This window comes from Phycodurus eques, chromosome 6 (assembly GCF_024500275.1).
Source record: "Phycodurus eques isolate BA_2022a chromosome 6, UOR_Pequ_1.1, whole genome shotgun sequence".
Classification (NCBI taxonomy): Eukaryota; Metazoa; Chordata; class Actinopteri; order Syngnathiformes; family Syngnathidae; genus Phycodurus; species Phycodurus eques.
Genome location: NC_084530.1, coordinates 21,317,989 through 21,343,156, shown reverse-complemented (window position 1 = coordinate 21,343,156; position 25,168 = coordinate 21,317,989). Strand labels below are relative to the sequence as shown.

The window sequence follows — 25,168 nt, the reverse complement described above, 5'->3', positions numbered from 1 at the left end:
AATGATATTGATTACATTTTTATATTATTTCTTTAAAATCAATGTTTAATAATCAATAAATTGAGCAAATAGTTATCACAGAACATAATCACGAGTTGATAATTATTCAGATCTTTTTTTTTAATTTCTGAGTCATGAGTTCAAAGTTTGGTGTTCTTACTCTGTGTACTAAGTCGTGTTTGCCAATTAATGGTTAACCAAATCGGTTTGCCAGTGCATGAAGTGGGATGGTACAAACTGTTTTTTTTTAAACAAACAAAAACATTATTTGTGTGTTGTGTGACTCTGAAAAAATAAAATAAATAAAGGACAAGACACTCTATGCAAAGTATAGTAAGCAGTTCCAGAACATTACCAGGAACAAGGTTTTAGACACATTCCATGTGAAACATGGAGGAGGCTCGCTCAGGGTTTTTTTTTAGACCCCTCCCAGGCAAGAAGGACCATGCCCCCCCACCCACCCACCCCAAAATGGCTATGAAGGGGAGGTTTGAGATGGGTCTATAGCTTGCAATGTACTATGCTCTGCTTCTGTTCTGGGGTCTGTTTTGCTCCACATGGTGTTTTATTTGCAACCGGCACAGGGTCTCTTGAATTTGTGCAGCGTACAACAAAATAGCAGGTCTTTCAAACCGTTTCCTATACCTAATTTAGAGGAGACTCACTTCTGTTCTGGGGACTGTTTTGCTGCACCCAAGACAGATGGCATATTTCCATTATTCTATTACAAATGATTAAAGTCAGTCAAGTATGGGGGAAAAAATAAAACTTTATTCAGAGCTCCAAACAATAATGAACAGCAACAACAGTGTTCCCTTATTATTAGATTATTCCTTTACGCCAAACTGCTTCACATTCACCTGCTGTCCGCTGCCTGTCGCGATGCGAGTTACAGGGATGATCTTCATGGTGGTCTCCTTCAGGGAGTACCAGCGGTTGTGCCACGTCACCCAGATGACGCCGTTGTCGTAGCCGAACTCACCGGTGTCCTTCTCTGTGTACCGCCCACCTGTATGAAGACAAGCGCGGAGCTTAGGAAAGGGATGTCCAATCCGTTTCCACTGAGGGTCACATCCAAAAAAATGAAAGAATGAGGCCGCATCACCTCGTGTTTTGGAAACACACTCAAACCAATCCAATTCACCCTAGATTAACGTATGTTAAGCAGCTAAATCTATTGAAAAATAAAATAATTCTCAGGTTGGTGTTATCGGTGGCAAAGCAAAACGTTATTAGTATTAGTGTAATCTCGTGTAGCATTCTAAATGTAGTTTTAGTTTTTAATCCAGAAAGTCTTGTGAGATCTTTTAAAATTAAAATGTGTTATTTGTTTATTTAAGTAAAGAATATTTCTAGGTCTATATAGATTTATTTAATTTTTTTACAGCTGTGGTTGTTGTTAAAGTGCTCTAGAAATAAAGTCGAGTTTAAAAAATAAATAAATAGTATGATATCTTATGTTAACATTTTAACACAACAAATAAAAAAAGTGACATGTAACATTTAAGAATCCATACATTTTTTTTTCTTTTTGGGGGGGATCCTATGCGCAATTATTCAATGAAAAATTCACCTATTTGGGGCTTTCGAGAGTGTTATTTGTACTCTTTCTGTAATTCTAAAATGCAACAAGATGGCCACAAAGACCTGGATAATAGCAAAGTAGTAACTGGTGTCAAGGACTTATTTTGAGGGGATACAGGAAGGAGCTAAATTTAGCCTGGGTGGTAAGCGGAGGTTTCGGAGAGTCTTTAACATGTGTGTGTTTTTGCTGTCCGTCTGTACGTCCGTCTATCATTTCAGCGTCAATACTTTTTTTACTTCTACTTAGATAAAGGGGTTGAATTAGTCTTTTTTTTGGACACAAGTACCTGTACATCTACTCAAATACAGAGTGTCACAACTTTTTATAAGTCTGGCGTCAGGAGAAAGTGACCCACCCTGGTAGTATTTGCCGTTTAAATGGGCAGCGTGGCACCGGTTCATCCACCAGCCCGAGCCGTCCTGCAAGGCGCAGTTGCCGTCGTACTTGTCGTTGTCCTTGTCGAAGGTGCTGAACTGCATGCCGTTGTGTGACGTGAAGAACTTGTCGCTGGGATCGTCGCCGAAGTCGAAGCCGTTGAAGGCGTCGCCGGCGTCGCCGCCGAAGTAGTAGCCGTAGGTCAAGCGATACATGTCGATCTCCGGCGAGACCCGGAACATGGCGTAGTCGGCATATCTGGAAGGGAAGTTCAGAGGAGGCGTCTGTTTGCTTTGTCTTTATCTGTTATCGTGTTTGTGTGTGGGTGTGAGGCGGGTGGCGGGGACAGGGGAGCTGAAAAGGGGAGGAAAGTGATGACATGTTCCTAGAAAATAGTATCGACACCCCTCTATTTACAGTCTAGTTATTAATTTATTTTATTTTATCCCCCCCCCAATCCGGACCTTCTGTGTAGTACTGAATTGTGCTGCAACATGCGGGCAGCGCTGAGGTCAACTGGAAGAGATGCAGCATGATTAAAAACAAGAGCAAGAAGCAGACAAGGTCTCACACTAACTTCCAGTAATATTTATTGTTCCCTCAGAGCAGAGAGAATTATATACCTGGGAGGGGGTTTCATCCTCTGTTGCTGCATTGTGTTAAAGTAGCAATTGTTTGAAGTTTTTAATCACCGTAACGTCGGTGCTAATTCGTTAGCCCGTCCATGAGGGTTCGCATAAGATGTTAGCATTAAGCAAGCAGGTTTTTGTTAGATGAAATAACATGGCTCGGTTGAGCATTTTTGTGTTTAGATAGACAATGTTTAATTGTCTTGTTTTAGTTGTCAGTTTTACAGTAACTTTCCACTGGGATTGACAAATAAACAGCATGAAGTAAGCCCGCTATGCTTCTTATCTGCTTCTTATTTGAAGAACTATGAGAGTGAGAGCGTAAGAATTACGGAATACTTTAAAAAGTATTACTCATAATATTAGGCTTTACACGATCAGGAATTTTTGGCCCTATCACCGATCACCAAGTTTAAAAAAAAACGATAACCCATCACAAGATGGAGCAATGTGTCCGTTTACATGACTTGTTCATTTATTGTATATACTTGTGTACTTTATGACTTGTTCATTTATTGTCTATAGTTGTGTACTGTATACTGAGTACTGTATCCATCCATCCATCCATCCATCCATTTTTTTGTACCGCTGATCCTCACAAGGGTCACGGGCGTGCTGGAGCCCATCCCAGCTCAAAATGATTCTCTAGCATTTTAGACAAAAGTTAAAACATCAATGACCTCTAGGGGGCATTCAAGGATTGGCCACTGGCATAAATTTAGGTCAGATCAACATTACATCCATTGGTCCATCCATTTTCTTTACCGCTTATCCTCACTAGGGTCGCGGGCTGCTTGAGCCTATCCCAGCTATCTTAGGGCGGGAGGGGGGGTACAAACGTAATATTTCTATGTTCTGTCTATGTCACGGTTGTTCACCTTTCGCAGGTGGGTTTGGAATGGTGCCTATCCCGAAGCAGACGCTCTAACCAGTCGGCCACCGTACCGCCAAGTATTTATTATTAAAATATATTTTAGTAGGAGAGCAGTATAGTACTGAAACTATATCGACTAAGTCTTCAATGAACAACATAGTGACAATAGAAAATGGCAAAATAACAACTTCGAAACAATTCAAGATGCGAGCAATTTTCTGGAAGGTAACTTGTTCATAAGTTGGACAGTCAGTCTTTTCAATGTGCGCCATTAAAGCGGTTTGGCCCAAATTCCTGGCGATTCCCCAGTGTCGGGGGCGTACCTTTTGTTGCCGTCCCAATCGACCAGCTCTATTCTTAACACCACTGGGATGTTGCTGCTCACGGACAGCAGGTGGATCTTCTCGTTGCCGAGCCAGAACTCGGTGCTGTCGTCAGGGGAGAGGTAGCCGAAGCCCTCTTTGTACTGGATCCAGTCCTTGTGGAAGTCCACACTACCATCCTGCCTCTGCAAATGCAATAAAACACGAATTATCAGAACACTGAAACGTAGGCAAATGGTAACTTGGATATAGTCATCGTTTTGACCCAGAGAAACTACTGTACAGACAGAAAACCGCTTTGAAATTCTTATAAGGTGACAAGATGAACCAATGTGGTTTGACCATACAGTACCTACACTACCCAGCACCCTTTAGGTTCCATTGTTTCAGTCCACTACCGTATGCATTTTCTGAGCCATTTCTATTGTCAAAAGCAATTGTAAGACATATTTCAGTTTCTAGAGTGGTCCAAAATATCCGACTCGTATCGGCCATACTTTTCAGCACCTTTACGTCGGGGTATTGTCGCAGTATAACGGAATGTACTTCTTGGGCATTTCTATTGTCAAAAGTCGTGAAGGGACCAAAATTACAGCTCCTCTGTACCTTGTGACTAATTGACACCGTTCCAATAGGGCGATACGGTACATTTCCCGAAGCGGTAAGGTTTGGTTCAAATTGGTACAGTATTTTCTTTTTTATCAAAGAAGGATCCAAATAAAAGATCCGCTATACCTTCCGACTGTTTGGCAGTTTAATGTTAGGGTAAGAGTTATTTTGGTTTGAAAAGGGACAGTACAGTTTGGGAAGATACGAACTCTCTGGATGACTGTGAAGCCGCGCCCGGAGCTGTCAATCTCGCAGTAGACCAGGAACTGTTGAGTAGCTTGGGCCGGTTTTACGTAGTAAATTCCACTGACGGTGGCACCTTTGTTGGCGATATCTTGGCAATCTGGTGCAAAAACATAAAAAAGTAACGTGGTAATTTTGTGAGGCTAAGCGGCTCAGGAAATGGATGGATATATATATATAAATCACTCATAATGTTAGTCATTTTAAATGTAATTCAAATGGTAATCTGAACTGAAAAAGGGGTTATGCCCTCTTTTAAAATGAAGGAAACAAATATTTAAAGCGTATCTTCCACTTGAACTTTAGACAGGACACGACAAAACTGGACAAGTAAATTAAGTTCGATAGATCTATCGTTCTATTAATAGCTAGCTTCATCCCATGAGGGAAATTAAATAATTTGAAAGTTAATAAAAAATAAAATAATATATTCATTATTAGCACACTTATAATTGGATTAATTTCATTTACAACTGTAAAAACCTACAATGTGCTTGTTACTACTACTGTTTAACTTCCACTGATGAAGCGTATTGATTTTTGCTGACTAAACACTGAAAGGGACACATGTTGGGAAACAATCTCAAGGTGACTTTTTTTTTTTTTTGGGGGAGGCGGCTTGTTTTTGTCATTGTTGTTCTTGTTGTACCTGTTCCTGTGGTGGGCTGAATCTCAACCGTGTCCTTGCAGGGTTGGCTGCACGTCTTCTGCAGCTGACTAGAGAGCATCTTCAAGTCTGTCATTCTCCTCTCGTTAGTGGCGACGGCATCCTCCAGATCGCTGTGACAGTGATGTAAAATCATCATTTTAAAATGTGCACAAAATGTTTTAACTTCAATTGGCGTATTTCGCTTAATGTCACTTCAGAAATAAAGTGAGAAAAAGTAAGTCGTAGCATAAAATTTTCATCGAATAACTGAAAACGTACTGTGGATCGGTTTTGAAAGGGCAATAAACTAAGCCCCGCCCCCCTTGACAACTGGCTTTGAAAGTACAAACACTTTTCTCAGCTTCCCAGTTTTCTTATAAAGGTTCAATGTACTTTTTTTAATCAAATTTGTTTTGATAAATAAATGTGGATTTTAAAATATATTAAATATATAAATTCTGTATATAATAAGTACATATTATTGAATGATGTAAATGTTCTATATATTAAAATATATTTTTATTTTGTTGTTAAAATGACTCGCAAGGACTCGAAACTCAAGGTGTAGGACTTGCAACTTGACTCGGTACTTGTGGGCAAAGACGAGAGACAAACTTGTGACTTGCAAACAATGACCTGGTCCCACCTCTGCTATGTTGCACTTTGACCTGAGTTTAAAAGTATTGGGAAAAATATTTTTTAACTAAAATTTAATTACAATTATTTTTTCAGTTTTGTTCCACTATCTTATTAAACATTTGGGCCATGCAGCCAAGTTCAAATCTTCCATGATAATACATGCCAGAGTTATTTTAGAGAAAGGAATTAAATAGTGGCCTGTTGCACTTGGAATCAATTTTGTAAATCTGGAGCAAATATTTTAAAATGGAAAAAAAAAACAACAAAAAAAACCCTCAATCCACTTCGACTGTCTTGTTACACATGTAACCTAATGTTTAAACATTAGGTTACATGTGGAACAAGGTTCAAATATTACATAATCATCAATGGCAAAGTTATTTTGGAGGAAGGAGTGCAGTAGTTTTAAACTTTGACCCAAGTTTAAAAATCCAGTAAAATATTTTTTAAATGTAAAAAGTAGGCATGGCCAAGTACCGATACCTTATTTCAAGGTGTCGGGTACACGTGGAGGATGCCGATACCACCCACCAATACTAAGGCAAAACATTTTGACACAGATTCAGTCCTCGCTAGTAGTTGGCGCTACAATGCAGCAGTTTGATACGTCAGCAAATCTTCGAGTGCGTCAGAAAGAAAGAAAGGTATTGTTCCCTATTTTCTGTAATTGTGTTAATTGAAATTTGATGTGTCAGAAGCACTAATGGTATCGGCACAATAGGGTAAAAGCATTTCTCCTGGCCTTATTTTTGTCTCTTCTCAATATTATTTCATTAAATGTGATTTTTTTTCTTTGCATATATTATACCCTCATTCCCATTGTATTTCCTATACGTCATACACATACGACACACCTTATTTCACCTTATTTGTCCAACTGAAAATGTATGGTGTACCAATGAAACGAACATAAAACAGAGGTTTATTCAACTTACAATATTTGCTTCTCTTGGTCAATGATGGTCCTCTCAAAGCGGATCACGTCATCCAGCATACTGGACGACCTTTTGAAGAACACGTCTACAAAGCAAAGTTGACACAATGAATTTGTGCTTTGGTCAACGTTCAGTCCAGAAAACGATTGATCCACTATACCACGCAATCACAATAGTAACCTGATATTATAGCTGGCCAAAAATCACAATATACTGTACTGTGTAACTGATGTAATGTCTTTTTTTAACAAGGAAATTGGTACTCTATAATATTGATATTATAATATTGCTCTTCTTTGTTCATCTGTATTCACATTGTCAGGATGCGATGATATAATTGTTTTTTTTTCACAGATGATAAAGATTACATTCCTGTGAATATTGTGATATTGTCTGTCTCCGTGTGTTGCAAATATCCAGGTTTTGCCTACCTTGATATCGCATAATGTACTCTTTATAATATTAACAGTGGCAAAATATCGTATCGCAAGTTACCCGGAGATCCCCATCTATAACTGAAACTGTACCCTGAGAGATATTGCTGTAATTGAGATAATATCGGCGAACTCTCCGAATATCATATCGCATGTTCCTCTTGAGATTCATAGCCCAAGTTGATCCTGGGAGGTATTGTTGTATTGTGATATTATCATTGGAAAATGTTGTAATGGAGTATAATTGTTAGCCCGTGTGCTTATGGAGTTTCCCATTGTATGTTAGCATTCATGTAGAAGAGCCTATGTGGTTGCTTTAAAAACACGTGTAATTCTCTTTGTTTTATATTTAGTTTGACAGCAAATCTTCAGCTGGCAATAAAGATTTTTTGGAAGAAAATGTGCCAATTATATTTGCCCAACTGCCGCTTTTTGTGAAGTGAGTTGAGTCACCTGCTACCATACAGCGCTTGTATCTCAAAGTTGCGCTCGCACGTCAAAGCAAAAAAAAAAAAAAAAGACCAATCGACAGCTTTTATCTCGAAAGTCACTCGTATCTGAAGGCACCACTGTAGATGGTGCCACCATTAGTTCTCTGACCTGTTGGCTGATTTTCTTCCCTTATATTCAATATCGCACAATTGCTGTACCGTGACATTATCTTTATGAAAATCACAATACTGTACAATACTGAGAGATATCGTTGTAGATGGAAAAATGAGTCACTTACCGGGCTGGCTGTTCTTCTGGACCGTTTGGACGCTGTCTTTCATGTAAATGACACGTTCTTCCGCTCCCTGCGTCAGGTTGGCAATGTTATCCATCTCTTTTTGCATATTGTCCAGGGTCTCGTGGACCCTGGTCGTGTATTCGTTCATGTAGTCAGCCACCCCGCACGTGGTGGGACAGTACTTGCCCTGCAACGGCGACCGAACGCATTGGTAACGGTGACGACAGTTAGAGAGCCGCCGGGCGATTTTGGACGCGTACTCACAAAGCCTTCGTTGGGGTGGCACATCATGGTGTTGTCATTTCGGATGCCGATGTTGTCTCCTCTGATTTGCTGGGGGAAAAAAGCACATTTAAAGGGAGGTGAGTGTTTGAGGAAGTGCAGCAGGTTTTAATTCCCTTTGCTATTCTCTATGTTTGACATCACACTTTTCCTTGGATTCAAGCTTCAAAAAGTCATATTTTTTTATTTGTGAAAAAAAAAGTTATTTTCTTTTCAGAAAAACCTGTATTCTTACAGGGGGGAAAAAGTCTTGTTGTGAAAATGTCATACTTTTAAAATTAAAAAAATGCATGTTTTTGTGAAAAAGCACTTTTTTTTTTAAGAGGAATTTTATTTTCATTGAATGTCGGATTTGTTTCATCAATAAGTAGTATTAAAAAAAATTATATCCTGACAAGAATATGATTTTTTTTCTGCCATTCATATTTCTTTCACGAAAATGTATTTGTCTTAGAGGAAAAACTCATTTATTCAGCGTAAGTCGTAATTTTCCTGATTTTTTTTAAGGGGAAATGTTTCATGTTATGTATAATTATTTTGTTAATAAAATCTTCCATGAAGTAGTATTTTTTTCGAGAAAATCTACGAATAGGTGAATCCGTGAATATGCGGATATGACATAATTCCACAAGAAGTCTTTTTTTTTTTTTTTTAAGAAATAGTCATTTTTTGTTTTAGGAAAAAAAACTCATACTTATGTCCAAAGGTTGTAACTTTTCAAGAGCCAAAACCTGCAATCTAACGAGAAAAAAGTTATTTATTTTTTGAAAGATGCAACCTTTCATGAAAAAGTTGGATTTTTTTATTTAGAGAAAGAAAATCATAATCGAAAACCAGAAAATCACATATTTTTGAATGGTTTTTATTATTATTATTATTTTTAGAAAACTCAGATTTTTCAGTGAAGTCAGATTTTTCTGTGAAAAACAAAAGTCGTTGCCATATTCCTTAAAAAAAAATGTTTGTTACACGAAAATGTGTTTTTTTTCAGAACGGTTGAAAAAGCTTTTTTTTTTTCAAACTTACGGCGGAAGCCATGGAGAAAAGCAGGACGACTCCGGCGAAGGCCACCAGTGATGAAGCCATTTTGTGTCCTGGTCTTTGTCCTTTTTGCTGCGTGTAAAGCTTTTTGACTTGGTGGGAGAGGATATTTATTAGGGACAAGGTCCTCTGTGGTTCAAATGTAAATGCACACCCACACACACATTTGCACAAACACATGCACGCACGCATGCACACAGACACACACGCACACACTGACCACGACTCAAACGTTCATTCGGATCATTTCCCAGATTTGACTGTGTTGATGTGCCTTATATTATTGATAAATAAGTGAGAGATGTTCAACTTGTCATCGCTTTTTCCATCAAAGTTAAAATATATTAGATTATTTTTCTCACCCCCCCCCCCAAAAAACAAAAACAAAACACAGGTACAATAGCTCCTTGTAGATGCTGTCTTGAGATAAGTGTTTAATTTGTTCTGTGACCACGCTCATAACTCAAAATACTCGTATCTGAAATCGTCTTTCACCATTGTAATGAATGGCAATCCCATTAATCCGTGCCAGCCCCCTAACCCCCAAAAACAACAACACATTTTAATGAGAAAAATAGCACTCAATAATATTATACTTCATAAAAATAAAAATAAACAGTAATGAAAGAGTTAAAAATAATTTAACAGTTTTTGGCACACGGCATCTATTGAGTGCCCAGTGTGTGCGCCTTCTGGTGTGCCCGCTTTGGCCACCTGGGGGCAGTGTAAAACAGATGGGTGTACTGCTCATTGAGTTGTCTCAGCTGCTCTTAGCTCATTGGTACAACAGTATTATTAGTCGTTCTTTGTAGAGGATAAAGAATACAGTGGGGCAAAAAAGTAATTAGTTAGCCACCAATTGTGCAAGTTCTCCCACTTAAAATGTTGAGAGTGGCCTGTAATTTTCATCATCGGTATACCGCACCTATGAGAAAGAAAATGAGAAAAAAAATCCGGAAAGTCACATTGTCTGATTTTTAAAGAATTTATTAGCAATTTATGATGGATAATGAGTATTTTGTCACCTACAATCAAGCAAGATTTCTGGCTCTCACAGACCTGTAACAGCTTCTTTTAGAGGCCCCTCTATCCTCCACTCGTTACCTGTATTAATGGCACCTGTTTGAACTCGTTATCAGTACAAAAGACACCTGTCCACAACCTCAAACAGTCACACCCCAAACTTCACTATGGCCAAGACCAAAGCGCTGTCAAAGGACACCAGAAGCAAAATTGTAGACTTGCACCAGCCTGGGAAGACAATCTGCAATAGGTAAGAAACTTGGTGTGAAGAAATCAACTGTGGGAGCAATTATTAGAAAATGGAAGACGTACATGACCACTGATAAGCTCCCTCGATCTGGGGCTCCATGCAAGCTCTCACCTCGTGGGGTCAAAATGATCACAAGAACGGTGAGCAAAAATCCCCAGAACCACACGGGGGGACCTAGTGAATGACTTGCGGAGATGTGGGACCAAAGTAACAAAGGCTACCATCAGTAACACACTACGCCCAAGCCAGCACAAGTCCAGGCCCGTCTGAAGTTTGCTAGAGAGCATTTGGAAGATCCAGAAGACGATTTGGAGAATGTCATGTGGTCAGATAAAACCAAAATAGAACTTTTTGGTAAAAACTCAACTTGTGTTTGGAGGAGAAAGAATGCGGAGTTGCATCCAAAGTACACCATACCTACTGTGAAGCATGGGGGTGGAAACATCATGCTTTGGGGCTGTTTTTCTGCAAAGGGACCAAGACCACTGATCTATGTAAAGGAAAGAATGAATGGGGCCATGTATTGTGAGAATTTGATTGAAAACCTCCTTGCATCACCAAGGGCATTGAAGGTGAAACGTGGCTGGGTCTTTCAGCATGACAATGATCCCAAACACACCGCCTGGGCAATGAAAGAGTGGTTTCGTAAGAAGCATTTCAGGGTCCTGGAGTGGCCTAGCCAGTCTCAATATGACATGACTACTTTCTGGAAAAATGTGACTTTTTTTTCCACTTTTTTTTTTTTTTAAATCAAGAAAATACAATGTCTTTGTAAAAATACAAAACAAACCCTCAAACACTTCTCTTGAAAAATTACAGCACAAGTCTCAAATTTGGCACAAAATGTTTGAACAGTGAGGCCAGAAGAAGTGTGATGATAACCATTCATTCATTTTCCATACCAGTTATCCTCACTAGGGGCGTGCTGGAGCCTATCCCAGCTATCTTCGGGCGAGGGGCGGGGTACACCCTGGACAGGTCGCCAGCCAATTGCAGGATGATAACCATAGAATGTAAAAATTATTTTTATCTTGATAAACATTTATTCTTGTATAAATAAAAAAGGATTTTTCCTTTTAAAACCTGAATTTATTCTCATGAAATTATGATTAAAAAAAATTTTCATATACGATTATGACAAAAAGAAATTAACAAATTTCCACAGCAAAATATGACTTTTACCTTGAAAAATGCAAAAAAAAAAAAGTCGACAAAAAACATTCTCATGAGTCTCATTTGTTCTGTGAGAAATGTCTTTTTTTTAATATAGAAAATGGTTGATTTACATGTGTATATATATTTTCTTTAGCAAAAAAGTCTATATTCTTCCAAAAAATTACAATGCTCAAAAATGTTTTTTTTCCCCCTCTACAAAACAACGTCATTTACATAGTTCAGTTCAGTGTTTTTTTTTTCTTTCTATTTTGCTTTTAGTAGAAGGTGAAACCACAAGGGGGAGCTATACTACAAGTGAAGATGATGGATTCCACTGACTGTTGTTAGGAATCCCACTTCCGCATGTGACCCCACATGTGCGGAACAGGACACTGCCCGCTGCTACATGATTAGCTTGTGCATCGCGCGAAAGGTAGGCTACGCAGATGTAACGGTATGGCAATTCCAAATACATATCCCGTTAATTAATTTTGTCAGGTTTAGGGTGGGTTATGATTAGTGGGATTCATAATAACGCCGCCACACTGAAGTCACATACTTCTTTTCCCGTCTGGAAGCAGGAAGGAATTACTACCGGGATGCAGCAGCCAATCATATAGCAGGACCTTGTGGCCTGAAGCCAATCATATTGGAGCAGGGCGTGTCCTGCAAAGAACACAAGTGGGATTCTTAATAACACTTCACTGATGAGTCTCATGAGATCCACCTGCAATTTTTTTTGACTTAATTCCAGAAAGATTATGACGTGTTTTCATTGAAATGGAGTTCGAGATATGACATGATATAGCTTATTTAAATATGCCTTTTTTTTCCCTCACATCTTTTTGTAAGATTTTGTTTTCTAAACAAAAAAATCGAATTCCATGATGTTTGTAATGAGAAAATGAAGGAAATTCTTGAGAAAATACTTTTTCCTGAGAAAAAAAAGTATTCTGTATTCTTGTAAGATTGTGAACCATTCATTTGAAAAAAAACAAAAAAACTTTTAAACAATCTTATTCGTTTTGCGAACTATTTTTCCTCAAACAGCACTACTTTTAAAAAATTAAATATGTTCATCTCTTTTTTTAATTTGTATTAAAAAAACCTTATCTTGGAAAAATGAATACGATTTATTTTCCCCCATAAAAATAAACCATACCTTTTTTTTCTAATTTCTTCTAAATTTTCATTGAGCATATACAACTTCTTTCCTCAAATAGTTTTTTCGTGAAGATGTATTTTTTTTCCCTGAAAAAAACCTTTATTCTCATAAATGTATGACCTTTAATTAAAATGAGGAAATCTTTGTTGAAAAAAAATCTGCTTAAAGTTGTATTTTCATTTCAATAATGACTATGTCCCCTAAAAAATGTTTATTCTCAAAAGGTTATGATTTCCCCCCTCTATTTAAAAATTAAATTATCAAAAAGATGCAATTTTTACATAAAAAAAATAAATTCACATTTATTTCCCCCAAAACATTTTCTCTCAAAATGCATCTTTCTTTTCTTAAAATATGTAATTAAAACAAACAGTTTTATTAAAGCACACCTTTTTTTCCTGGAGAAAAATATATATTTTTTAAATGTATCTTGAAAAATATGACTTTTTCCTTAAAAAAAACTTAAAACTTTATTCACATTTTAAATTTTTTTAGAAAAAAAATTAAATAATAAAAGATATAAATCCCTCAGTCTAAAAAAACATAACTTTAAGTTTGTTTTCTATCTTGCGATCGTTTTTTTTTTTTTTTTTTACAGATAAATTACAATTTTACCTAAAGTAAGGAAATATTCCCCCCCCCCAAAATGACCAAATTCTCATTTAAAAAAAATCCTCCCTAAAAAATATATTTTCTCTTTAACCCCCTACAGTTTTTCCTTTGAAATTTACATTACAAAATAAAAAGCGAACTTTTTTGTTGTTTTTTTTACTTCCAATTAACATTACTTTATTCTCATATACCCAATTATTTCTTTTTACTTTGAAAAATGTGGATTCAGATTTTATTTCAACAAAAAAATATATTTCTTCCTAAAGAAATCCCCCAATTTTTTTTACTGACAATATAAAACTTTTTTTCCATAAAACATTTTCCTTCATTTCCCCCCCCCCCAAAAAATATATTTTTGGGCATTTTTCCCTAAAAAAAAAAAAAGACATTTTTCCCCTTCATAAATAAGTACAGCTTTGTTTCTTTAATAGAGAAGTATGCCCTTTTCAGGAAAAAACAAAAACAAAAAACCTCTCCTCCACTGCCAAGTGACTTTTTGCGTATTGCACGTACAGTACAAAATTGCTGTTGAACATACCCCAAAGCAAGCAGTGTGGCCCACTGGCCTCATGTTGACTTTGTGCGCTGAATCATACCTTGGCCTTCCCTCTGCATGACCTGCTTTTATGACATCCAGGCTCGAGGAGAAGACGGATGTCGAGGCTGAAGAGCGACCCGAGCGTGAACCGGCGGGCGGACCTAAACACCGCTGAACTTTATGTGAACTGGCGACCTCTTTGTGAGCATGCAGCAGCAGATGGAAAGTGTCTCCGTATGTGCCAGGGTGCATTTCCTAACTTTTGGCTGAACCTGTAGGCTCCCGGGCTGCACGCCTCCGCTGTTGACTCAAGCGTCAATGAGGCCAAAACATGCTGCTGACTCATCAACTTTAGGTTAGCGACGTTCCCGGCAGCAAATCTACAGCAGGTGTTTGCAAATGTTTCTGGTCGAGGGGAGAAGTGTTTCCAAGGACTTCCTGAAACTCCTCACGCTAATTAAACACAACTACCATGTGTGCTACTAAATGCCGTGGGAATTAAAAAGTTTCCTATTACCGAGGAGGACACTCACTAACTAACAAATGCACTTCATCAGGATCTGCAAAAAGGAACAAACAAATTGACTGACTGAGTGACTAACTAACCAACACGTTTTATCAAGACCTGCAAAAATGAAGTAATGACAGTATTTTGTTGCCATTTGTTCACTAAAGTGATTGAAAGTGAACTGGCAGCTGTGTCTATCCCAGTGATTTGCAACCTTTATGGAGCCAAGGCACATATTTTACAATTGTAAAATCTCACGGCACACCAACACACAAAAATGGCACAAAAAGTGGATACATTAATTACTGCATGGACATCCTGCCATCTAATAGAAGAGCGTTTATTTGTTGTCTGTCTGTCACTATGCCTCAAAGGCATAAATAGATGCACAAAGATACATTATTTCTTGGAAATAAATAATTTTTTGAGCAATTCAGTAAAATGTGATAATTTCCCACGGCACACCTGAAAAGCGCTCACGGCACACTGGTTGGGAATCACTGGTCTATCGTCTCTCTATCCAGACCACCTGTTATGGATTACAATTCCTTCTGACTAGCAGTGGTACGCTAAATGAAATTAGTTAACGATGTTTACTTTACCAGAGACGTGCAGGTTTGTGACTTAATTGTGGCAATAGGCACACAGCACTTCATTTTAAGTGTGAAATAATCCCAAAACTTTAGATTTTCTGTCTTTCACGCACGTCTTTTCACTTATTGCTACGTGACTCTGCAGTAACAATTTGTGTGGAAAAATAATCACCGCAAAACAGCGAATAATCCGCTATTTGAGTACGATATAAAAAATCAGCAATTTAACGAAGCCACAAGAATTGAACCGTGATATTGTAAGGGACGACTGTATTTCAAACTCCCCTGTTATACAGAAAACCTGCTCCAGCATAAGAAGTTATCCATCATTATTTCATGACTAAGCATCGGACCAAACAAACAAACAAAAAACCTAACAAACAAGAAAATAAAAAACAGTAGTGCTTTTGCCAGCATCTTGTGGCATCCATATTAAACCTTTTAGGGGGTGTCAATTACTCGCAGAAAGGGACCACTAACGCCCTGAAAAGTGGGGGCTGACGCTACTTGAACAATATGCTTTTTTTGTTCTTTATTCATTTATTCACACCCTTTGTTCTAAAAAAGCAAAAACAAAAAAACTGATTTTAATCACGTAGGGATGTCAGATTTGTGGGATGATAAATCACAATTATATCAGAGCTTTTAATTGGCTAAAAGCTAAGGTAGGGTGGAGTCATTGGTTTAGTATGTTTTATTTATGGACTGTTTATAATTATATGCCATAGTTTATTGGAAATTATTTTGTGCACTGCCAAGCTACGGCTCTGAACCCTGTTTGCAAACCACCGTTCTACAGTGTGCGACCGTTTGGGGTAAATCTCCCGCTCGGGAGAAGCGGGCCAAAGGTTGGACTGTGCGGCCGTCTCCGGGTTCAAGTGTCGGTCGCGGACGCTAAGCTAAGCTAAGCTAAGTCTGCTCAGCTGAAGATGGCGTGATGGCCAGAGAAAAAGCCTCTTGTTCACACTTTGTTGTCCCACCCCTTTGCCTGTCTTAAAAAAAAAAAAAAAAAAAAAACAGCAAACATTGCAAAAGGCTCACGCTAAGGCTAACGCCATACTTTAACCTTTGACACAGTACGCTCGCATCTGCTGGGGAGTCACTGCCCAACTTGGCCCTGATGCAAGTTGTCTACAACGGCCAATAACTCAAAAAGAAGTTCTTGATCTGCACTAAGACTCAATGACTAACAAACAAAAGAATAAACGAAGGATTGAATGAACGAATGAACAAATGAACGAAACAATCACTTACTTGAGTGGCTATAACATAACGCACAAGTGAACAGACGAATAAATGTATTTAAGAACTAACTAAAACTAAAACTTAATCTGGATCTGCACCAACTAACTGGATAAATGTAGAAGCAAACTTAGTCTGAATCTGCACCAACTAATGTGTAACTAACAACTCACAATTGACTAAACTAACTAACGATTAATCAAGCAATGGACCAACGGCATACTGTAACTTTGAACTCTAAATGAAACGTTTGTACGATCATTTTATGAGCAACTAAAGGATACAGAGTGACAGACGTGCATACGCAAGTACAAGAAAGTCAATATTGTCTTCTTATGAAGAGACTCCGCACAACGTTGACCGCACCCTGGCACACAAACATTGATGAGAGCGACAGCGGTGTTGATGTCAGTCTCATTCTTGTTTTCTTGGGAGGGGGCGTCCTTCTCTCTACATCATGAGTTCTCCAATGATGCCAATTAAACAGAACTACCACGTGTAGTCCTAAATGCCATAGCAATAAAATAGTAGCCTATTTTCGAGCGAAAAGTCCTAAAGTTACAACAACGAATTGATATTTTTCAATTAAACATTTTGATGGGACAAAAAGTTGTAATTTTACGAGAATAAAGTCAAATTTTTTTCCCCAAGATAAAATCACAATATAAACATCCATCGATCCATTTTCAACACCGCTTATCCTGGTTAGGGTCGCGGGACGTTGGAGCCTATCCGAGCTGACTTCGGGCGAAAGGCGGACTATACCCTGAACTGGTCGCCAGTCAGTCGCAGGGCACATATAGACACGGACAACCATTCGCACTCACATTCACACCCCCGTGAGGAAAAGCGGCTCAGAAAATGGATGGATGGATGATCTCGAGTTCCTGGGAATTACAGTCTCTCAGGTAGGCGCTATTGAACAATGCAAACTAAAACTAGCACACATTCCAACAGCTCCTTCCCTCTTGTCATTAACTTCTTAAACCGTTAACTTACAATTCCATTATCACATGCAGTCAATCTTGTCTTGAAATTGTTGTCACATCTCTGTCGGGACACTTCACCATAATTCATACACTCACTGTAGTAGTCTCGTCACTCTGCACTTTTTGCATATCGGTTGTTGACCAATACTGACCGCTCATGCTCGAGAACTATCTGCACCATTTGCACAATGGTCACTGTACCAGATTATTGCTCTATTAGTCATTTCAAACAGCTCTAAATTGCTAGAGGACTCTCATCATTTGCACAGCTGTCATTGTGTCAGCATTACCACATTACCGGTAACCTTTCATTGCTCAGTGACTCGCCGTAGTGTGTTTTGATGTTTTTATGTCTCAAAAGTATTTTTTCTTTGTCAAAATGGCTGTCTGTCGTCGTACTAGAGCGCCTCCAACTACCGGAAACAAATTCCTTGTGTGTTTTTGACATATTTGGCAAATTAAGATGATTCTTATTCTGAACATCTAAACTTTATTGAAATTGGGTTTTGTGATTTATTGCTAATAATTTTACAGATCCCCATGCTACAGATCATGGACTACCAGGGGACCTCAGTTTGAGAACCTGTGCTCTGCAGTATTTGGGTCAGCAAGCACTGAGCAGAGCCTACAGTTTCTATTGTGGGTAAAATGATGAGCGTGTCGTACAAAGCAAACAGGATTGTGCTCATCTGGACAAAAGGAATGTTTTTCACGGTTTTGAGAAAAGTGCAGCTTGGACCAATCCCCCTCCTCCTCCCCCTCCTCCTCCTCCTCCCCCCATCTTCCCTCCTCATCCTCATTCCCATTCCGGTCTGTTCTTGTTCGGATCACTGAATACAACAACCAGGATGACTACTGGGTGTCCCCCATGCCATGCCTGTTTGCCGGTTTCAATCTGAGGCGGGTGACCTTTTTTTCCAAGCATTTTTTACAGGCATAAATATGAAGGTTGAGGTTATGTTAGGGTTGAGGTTAAAGGTTGGGCTGTAGGTTAATGTTAGGTCTAAGGGTCAGTGAGTTGTGGGCTAGGGGATGGTTGTGGTTATAGTTACAGTGTTACCTTGAGATACGAGTTTAATTCATTCCTTGACCACGCATATAATTCAAAACGCGCATCATCTTTCCCTGTTGAGATGGAGGGAAATGCCGCTAACCTGTCCCAGCCTCCCCTCCCCCAAAAATATTTGTAATGTCTTATAAAATGAGAAAAATTAAACATATTTATATACAAATATGTAGTTACCCGGCGCCCCGGTGGATGACTGGTGAGCACATCTGCCTCCCCGCCTGCGTGGAGTTTGCATGTTCTCCCTGTGCCTGCGTGGGTTTTCTCCGGGCACTCCGGTTTCCTCCCACATCCCAAAAAACATGCATGAATTGGGGACTCTAAATTGCCCGTAGGTGTGAATGTGAGACGGAATGGCTGTTTGTTTCAATGTGCCCTGCGATTGGCTGGCGACCAGTTCAGAGTGTATCCCGCCTCTTGCCCCGAAGATTGCTGGGATAGGCTCCAGCACGCCCGCGACCCGTATGAGGAGAAGCGGAATGGAAGATGAATGAATGAATGAATGAATGAATGAAGTTACCCATGGTATACTATTAACTTTCCCTGCACCAATGATGATGATACTATGATGTTATTTATAATACACAATATACCTTATATAATAGAATTTTATACAACAATAACTTATTCATATAACAATTATAGTTTGCAATAAAAAGATCATCTTAATAACATAGTAATATATCAGTCGTGCTACAACTACCTACCGGTAAATCCGGGCTTGGTGATTAACCAAGCCCATCCTCTTCCTTGTACCTCTCTGGAAGTGTTTTTGTTTTACTTTTTTTGTTTGTTTTTTTGTTTTTTAAACTGGTGTTGAAGATACACATTTATTTTGTTCCAAATTTTCACACCACAGATGGGGGGGGGGGGGGGAATCATTGTTGCACAGTATTTGAGTACTTTGTCTTTAAATTCAATTCAGCAGATTATATATAGCTTTATAAATGAATTGTATAGTTTTAAAGTGAACTAGATCCGAACATTTTAAAACAGTGTAGGAACAACGGGTTTGTGCGGGGAAGACAATTTGCAAGTGTTTCAACTATCTCCTGAAAAGAAATTAAAATATGGTATAGTTTGGGATAGTGTGGTAATGGTTACGGTAGGGGTTAAGGTTAAGTTCATTTTAAGGTTAGGGCTATTGTTTAGGGGATTGTCATTTTCTGTTCAATGTCTCTCAGAGTAACAAAACTCATTTACAAAATCAATCCATTTCAAACAATTCTGAGAGAAGATAAACATTTCTTGCCATGTTTTTCTTTTTCTAAAAGCTATCAAGTGAGAAAAAAATGTAATCGTTTATGAGCGAGGAAAGCAATGTGACACCCCGTAAACATGAAAGCACTTTGAGCGAGTGCAGATGTGCAAGACTGTGAATTCTTCCGTGATATCACGTCGGTGGGAATACATCCTGAACATGGTCAATGGCATATTTGACTCAGTTTACTTACAAATACTTCACTTACACTCTGATCAGCTGTGTTTCAGCTGCCTAAAAGGTCTCAGTCGTGACGTTACATTACAAATGTATTGTAAATACAGTATATGTATATGCATGCAACTTGCTTGGATTCATTCTGAAGGAGCAGAGCAATGTGCTGCTTTCCAGTGATACAGTCACAGTAAGTAACCAGTTTAAACTAGAATATATGGCAATAACAGTTGAACATATTTTTTTTTTTTTTTTTTTTACTGGCTTCTGATTTCAAAAAGAGTTATCCATCAATTTGTTGTGTATATGTAATAATATGAGGCAATCATAGATTTATATGGGTTCATAGTCATAATGGCCCTCCGAGGGAAACCGTGACGACCATGCGGAACGCGACAAAAAATGAGTTTGACGCTCCTGACCTAAGGTTTGGGTTGACGGCTAAAACTTCAAATCAATAACTGTATGCTTTTATTTGTATTATTATTTCTTTTTTTGCTTTTTCTTTGTCTTTTTTTTTTTTTTTTTTACAACAAGGAGAGGGCCTCAGCAAGGGCCAGTTAATAGCGCTCAAAAATGTGACTTCAAACACGGCCCGCACAGTTAATTCAGCTTTTATGAACAGCACAGTTCGACCCTGCAACATATAATTTCCCTTTCCGTTATCCCTTTGTGCATGTATTAAATTATAACCATCCTTGTTGGTCTGGCACAGTTAGAGCCATGGAATATTCCGGAATGCTTGTGCAGACATCCTTTTTCATTTAGTTGGTGAAAAAGGTCACATTTTTTGCAAGAATCAAGCTAAACGTGACTTGTATGCTTTAATCTTGTTTTTGTGCATGTGCTGCTAAATCTCAACAAACAATAAAAACACACGCACGCACGCACGCACGCACACACACACACACGTGATGAAAAGCCTCTTGGTGGGCTGGATGTAAAAAATGGGGCGGGGGGGGGGGGGACTACTCCTCCTCATTCCTAATAAAAGGGGCTGTTCAGAAGCAATGTGAAAGAGAGTCACCATGATCAACTTATTCGCCTTCTTAGTGGAGAAACTCTCCCTCCTCTGCAACCTCAAAGTTCTGTTTTTCGGCTCTGCGCATGCGCACGAGCTTCCCACCCAGCCCCGGGGATCCAGCGGAGGTTCGCCTCCTCCGCCTCTCCACCGGGGCGACCTCCTGGAGGTACCCCGCACGCTCTTCACCCACTTCGGCGTGTACCTGGGCGACAATCGGGTGGCGCACCTCATCCCGGACCTCCTACCGGCGCTCACCGACGACCGACGGCGTTTGGCCACGGCGGTGACCAACGGGCGGCTGATCGCCGGATGTTTGTGCCGGCGCGCCACGGTGCGCGTGGACACCCTGGAGGACTTCGCGTACGGCTCCCGAATCCTGGTCAACCGCGCGGATGGAGCCGGGTCGGTGGGAGGAGGGGCGAAGAGGGCCAAGGCGCTGCCGGCGGAGGAGGTGGCCCGCCGGGCGGAGGCGCTGCTCGGCAGCTTCCCCTACAGTCTGCTGTGGAACAACTGCGAACACTTTGTCACCCACTGCAGATACGGACGCGCCGCCAGCCGACAGACGGAAGAGGTAGCCGCCTTGACTTGCGACTTTAAACCCTTCTTTGGCCACGCTCGTACTTCAAAACACCCGCATCTCAAATCATCTTTCCCCACACACAAAATTATCAAATGTTTTGGGTTTGGAAAAAAGAAATCGCACTCTACGGTGTTGTACTTTATAAATAACAACCAGTGGAACCCTGCTATTTGCAGGGGACGGGGACAGCGGGAACCACCGCGAATAGCCAAAATCCACAGATAATTGACACATGGTCTCAATGCATATATTTTGAAGCCACCAACATTTTGGATTAAGTGGGGATATTCCGCCAATAAGCGTATTCAGGCTTGGTTTCCCCCCCAAAAAGGAAAACAAAGGGGAAGAAAATGAAAAATAAATTCCATTTCCTCACAATCCAGAGCCAGAATTTTACAGAATTCCCCAAAACAAAACATGGCTTCCACGCCTGGTGATTTCGTTGTCATAGTTACCGCTCACGCCCGGTCTCGGTGACTTCCGTTCCCACTCCCAACGGACGTTGCAGTGAGGTTCGCTCCCGCTTCTGCTCAAGTCCGTGATCCATAGTGAAATTAGCTCCCATCCTGTGGGAATCCTGCAGGACCCAGAGGACCCAATGGGAATCCCGAAAAATGCCAACCTCTAATGCGCTGCGCGCCTTGGCCACCGGGGAATAATACAGACATAAATAACGTGTAGAAGAGTTTCAAAACGAAATGACTGTAAGCTGCAGCAATATAAGTTGTTTTGTGCAGGGGATAACAAAAAAAAAATGTCTGTCCGAATGACATATTGTCTGTCTACGTGTTTACTGCACCGGTAAAATATCCGTCGCTTAAAGGGTTATAACTACCGCAACATGGATGATAGTTTCATGAGCATGTCTATGGCGCTTTGCATAGTGTGTTAGCATTAAGCTAGCAGACTTTTGTAAGTTATGTGGTTTGGTTCCATACACAATGTGCAATTCTGTCTTTTTTTTCTTCTGTTTAAACTTCAGCTGAGACTGGCAATAAATAGCGTGAAGCAAGCACTTGGAATGCTTTTGGAAGAATTGTTCACTTGTTGGGAAGTTTGCTGCCACCATTTAGTGCTCGTAACTCAAATTTTTGCTCACAACTCAAGGCAAAAACAAAATCCTTTCAGAAAAAAAAAAAAGTCGGGTCACTCATAAGTCGAGATGTTGCTGTAATGTAGTGGTGCCTTACGTGTTTGATTTGTTCACTGACCAAGTTCAATAATATTTACCAGTATGTCAATTTAATTTCCCCATTGAAACAAATTTCAAATGCCATTAATCTGTTCCATCCCTCCCCAAAACGTTAGTTTTTATGAAGTGTTTTCAATATATATATATATATATATATATATATATATATATATATATTTTATTTTTTTATTTTTTATTTTTTAAATAGCACTGTCCTGTATAAAAACGTAATGAGGCATAATAAAAGAAAATGTAAAAAAACATTCCATGACTCTAACTTTCAGTCCAAGTACAAGGATAGTTAGAAATGGTACCTTGACTAACCTGTAATCCGTTCCGTGACCAAGCTTTACTCAATTTACTTGCATGTCAGAACAATTGTGCCCATTGAAATGAACTGAAAGTCCATTAATCCGTTCCAGCTTCCAAAAAACACAATTTGTAATGTTTTCAATTAAGAAACATAACACTGCATTGTATAAAAACATAATAAAACATAATAAAAGATCATGCAAAGAAATAAAGTGGTTTTGTAAAGTGTAATTAAGCTGAGAGTTACACTCACTCTAGTACAGCAAACACCCACATTTTCGTGGCTCAAGCATTTGCAAATTGATTAATTCGCAAAATGTTTCTGCGGACCCGCCTCTGCTATTGGCTGAAAAACTCACCCATTTGCTTTTTTTTGCTCAGGCAAAAGTAATACAAATATGACTTTATTGCCATCTCGTGGCATCTTGGTGCCAAAGAACTATGTTGAAGTGAGTTGAGGAGCTTCAGTTAGACTGAATTAGTGCTTCGCCGCCTTCTTGTGGCATCTTGGTGCCACTGAGCCGAAATGAGTCAAATTCTAATTTTAAACAATTTCTGTTTTTTTTTTGTTCCCTTCTAGTTTTGTGAGTGCATAAAATGGGTGATCAGAGATCGACGCAGCATCTTGGTGACAGGAATTCTGGGAATCATCTCCATGCTCTTTTGCGGCATGGCCGCCTCAACTACATTACCCACAATTCTTATCCCCTTCACTCTGTGGATGGCCGGTTAATTCACTTTTGCCCATGTTTATAGTTGACTCAGTGCCTTTGAAGTGTCTAATTTGAGGACATTTTTTCCCTGTGATGACAATAACTGGCTTATTTCGTTAAAGTGGATTTTTGTTGTTGTGTAAAAATGTGTACATAATAAAAATGTTATTTTTATGATTGTGTATTTGAGTGTGACTTGGAAACATCAAAGAGAATGCCTTCAACAACCCTTGCATACATTTTCATAAACATCAATTATGTTAAGTCTTCAAGTGACCTAGGATATTTTTCTTAAACATCAATTCGGTGTAGTCTTTGATGAACCTAGTGTGCATGTTTTTGTAAAAACACATCAAAGACAATCGAGCGTCATCAATGAAACTAGTGTTGTTGTTTTTTTTTGTCAGCACTTTGAACAACTCTGAGGCTTCGACAAAGTTATGTAGTTTTCATAAACACCAAAGTTTACGTAGAGTACTTCACTGGACCTAAGGTACAACGTTTTACAAACGTCAAAGACAATTTCGTCTTCAACAAGCTTTTAACATGTTTTGTCGACATCAAAGACAATTTAGAAACAAACCCAATGTAAATCTTTTCCAAATATCAAAGACAATTTCAACTAACAATGTTTTTTTTTTCCACAAAAATCAAAGACAATTTCATTTAGGCAAACCTAAAGTGTGTTTTCTGACACATCGAAGATAATATCATATCGGTGTTAACAAACTTAACGTCCATGTTTTGTAAACAGCAAAGACAACTTTGTCCTAGGTACACTTAATGGACGTGTCAACAAACGTCGAAGACAAACTTTAACGTCTCCATTTATGTAACGATCAAATACGATTCAGTCTTCAACAATCTGAACGTACGTGTTTTTGTGAACAACAAAGACAAGCTTTTCTTTAATAGATTTATTGTACGTGTTTTTTCGAATGACGATTTGTTCCTAATGATGGACACTTGATGTAACACCCTGCAAACGAGTCCCCCAAAAAGTTAATGCAGATGTTTTTCGTAAATATCAAAGACAATTTAGTCTTCAATAAAATGTTTTTTGTTAAAAGCGAAGACAAGTTTGTCTTCAACAAATGTAAATGATGTATTTTCGTAAACTTCAAAGACAAGTGAGTGTTGCGCAAACTTAACATGCACTTTGTTTTGTAAACATCAAAGACAATTTAGTGTTCCCCAAACTTCTCATACATTTTAGGTAAACATTAAAGACAATTTAGAGTTGAACAAACAACATGTTTTACCATCGACAATTTCACGTCTTTGATGACCCTAGTGTACATTTTTTGTGCACATCAACGACAATTTAGTCGTCAACAAACTCAATGTACGTGTTTTGGGAAACAAGACAATTTTGTCTTCAACAAATTTTTCACACTTGTTTTCCTAAACATCAAAGACAGTT

At 38.9% G+C, this 25,168-nt stretch overlaps 2 protein-coding genes across 2 annotated transcripts; one reads left to right on the top strand and one right to left on the bottom strand.

Annotated features, from left to right (window-relative positions):
• Positions 1-788: 788 nt before the first annotated feature.
• Positions 789-9,419, bottom strand: fgg (fibrinogen gamma chain). Its single transcript, XM_061679899.1, has 9 exons — positions 9,334-9,419; positions 8,290-8,358; positions 8,026-8,212; positions 6,862-6,946; positions 5,288-5,418; positions 4,605-4,738; positions 3,787-3,971; positions 1,941-2,218; positions 789-1,009 (listed from the first exon to the last, which is right to left on the bottom strand). The coding sequence occupies exons 1-9, from the start codon at positions 9,391-9,393 to the stop codon at positions 828-830; spliced, it is 1,311 nt and encodes a 436-aa protein (XP_061535883.1). The 5' UTR covers positions 9,394-9,419; the 3' UTR covers positions 789-827.
• An 11,533-nt stretch (positions 9,420-20,952) lies between these two features.
• On the top strand, positions 20,953-23,866 carry LOC133404187 (lecithin retinol acyltransferase-like). The gene is made up of 2 exons (XM_061679861.1): positions 20,953-21,519; positions 23,613-23,866. Exons 1-2 carry the CDS (start codon positions 20,953-20,955, stop codon positions 23,763-23,765), a joined length of 720 nt encoding a protein of 239 aa, XP_061535845.1. The 3' UTR covers positions 23,766-23,866.
• The last annotated feature ends 1,302 nt before the right edge of the window (positions 23,867-25,168 follow it).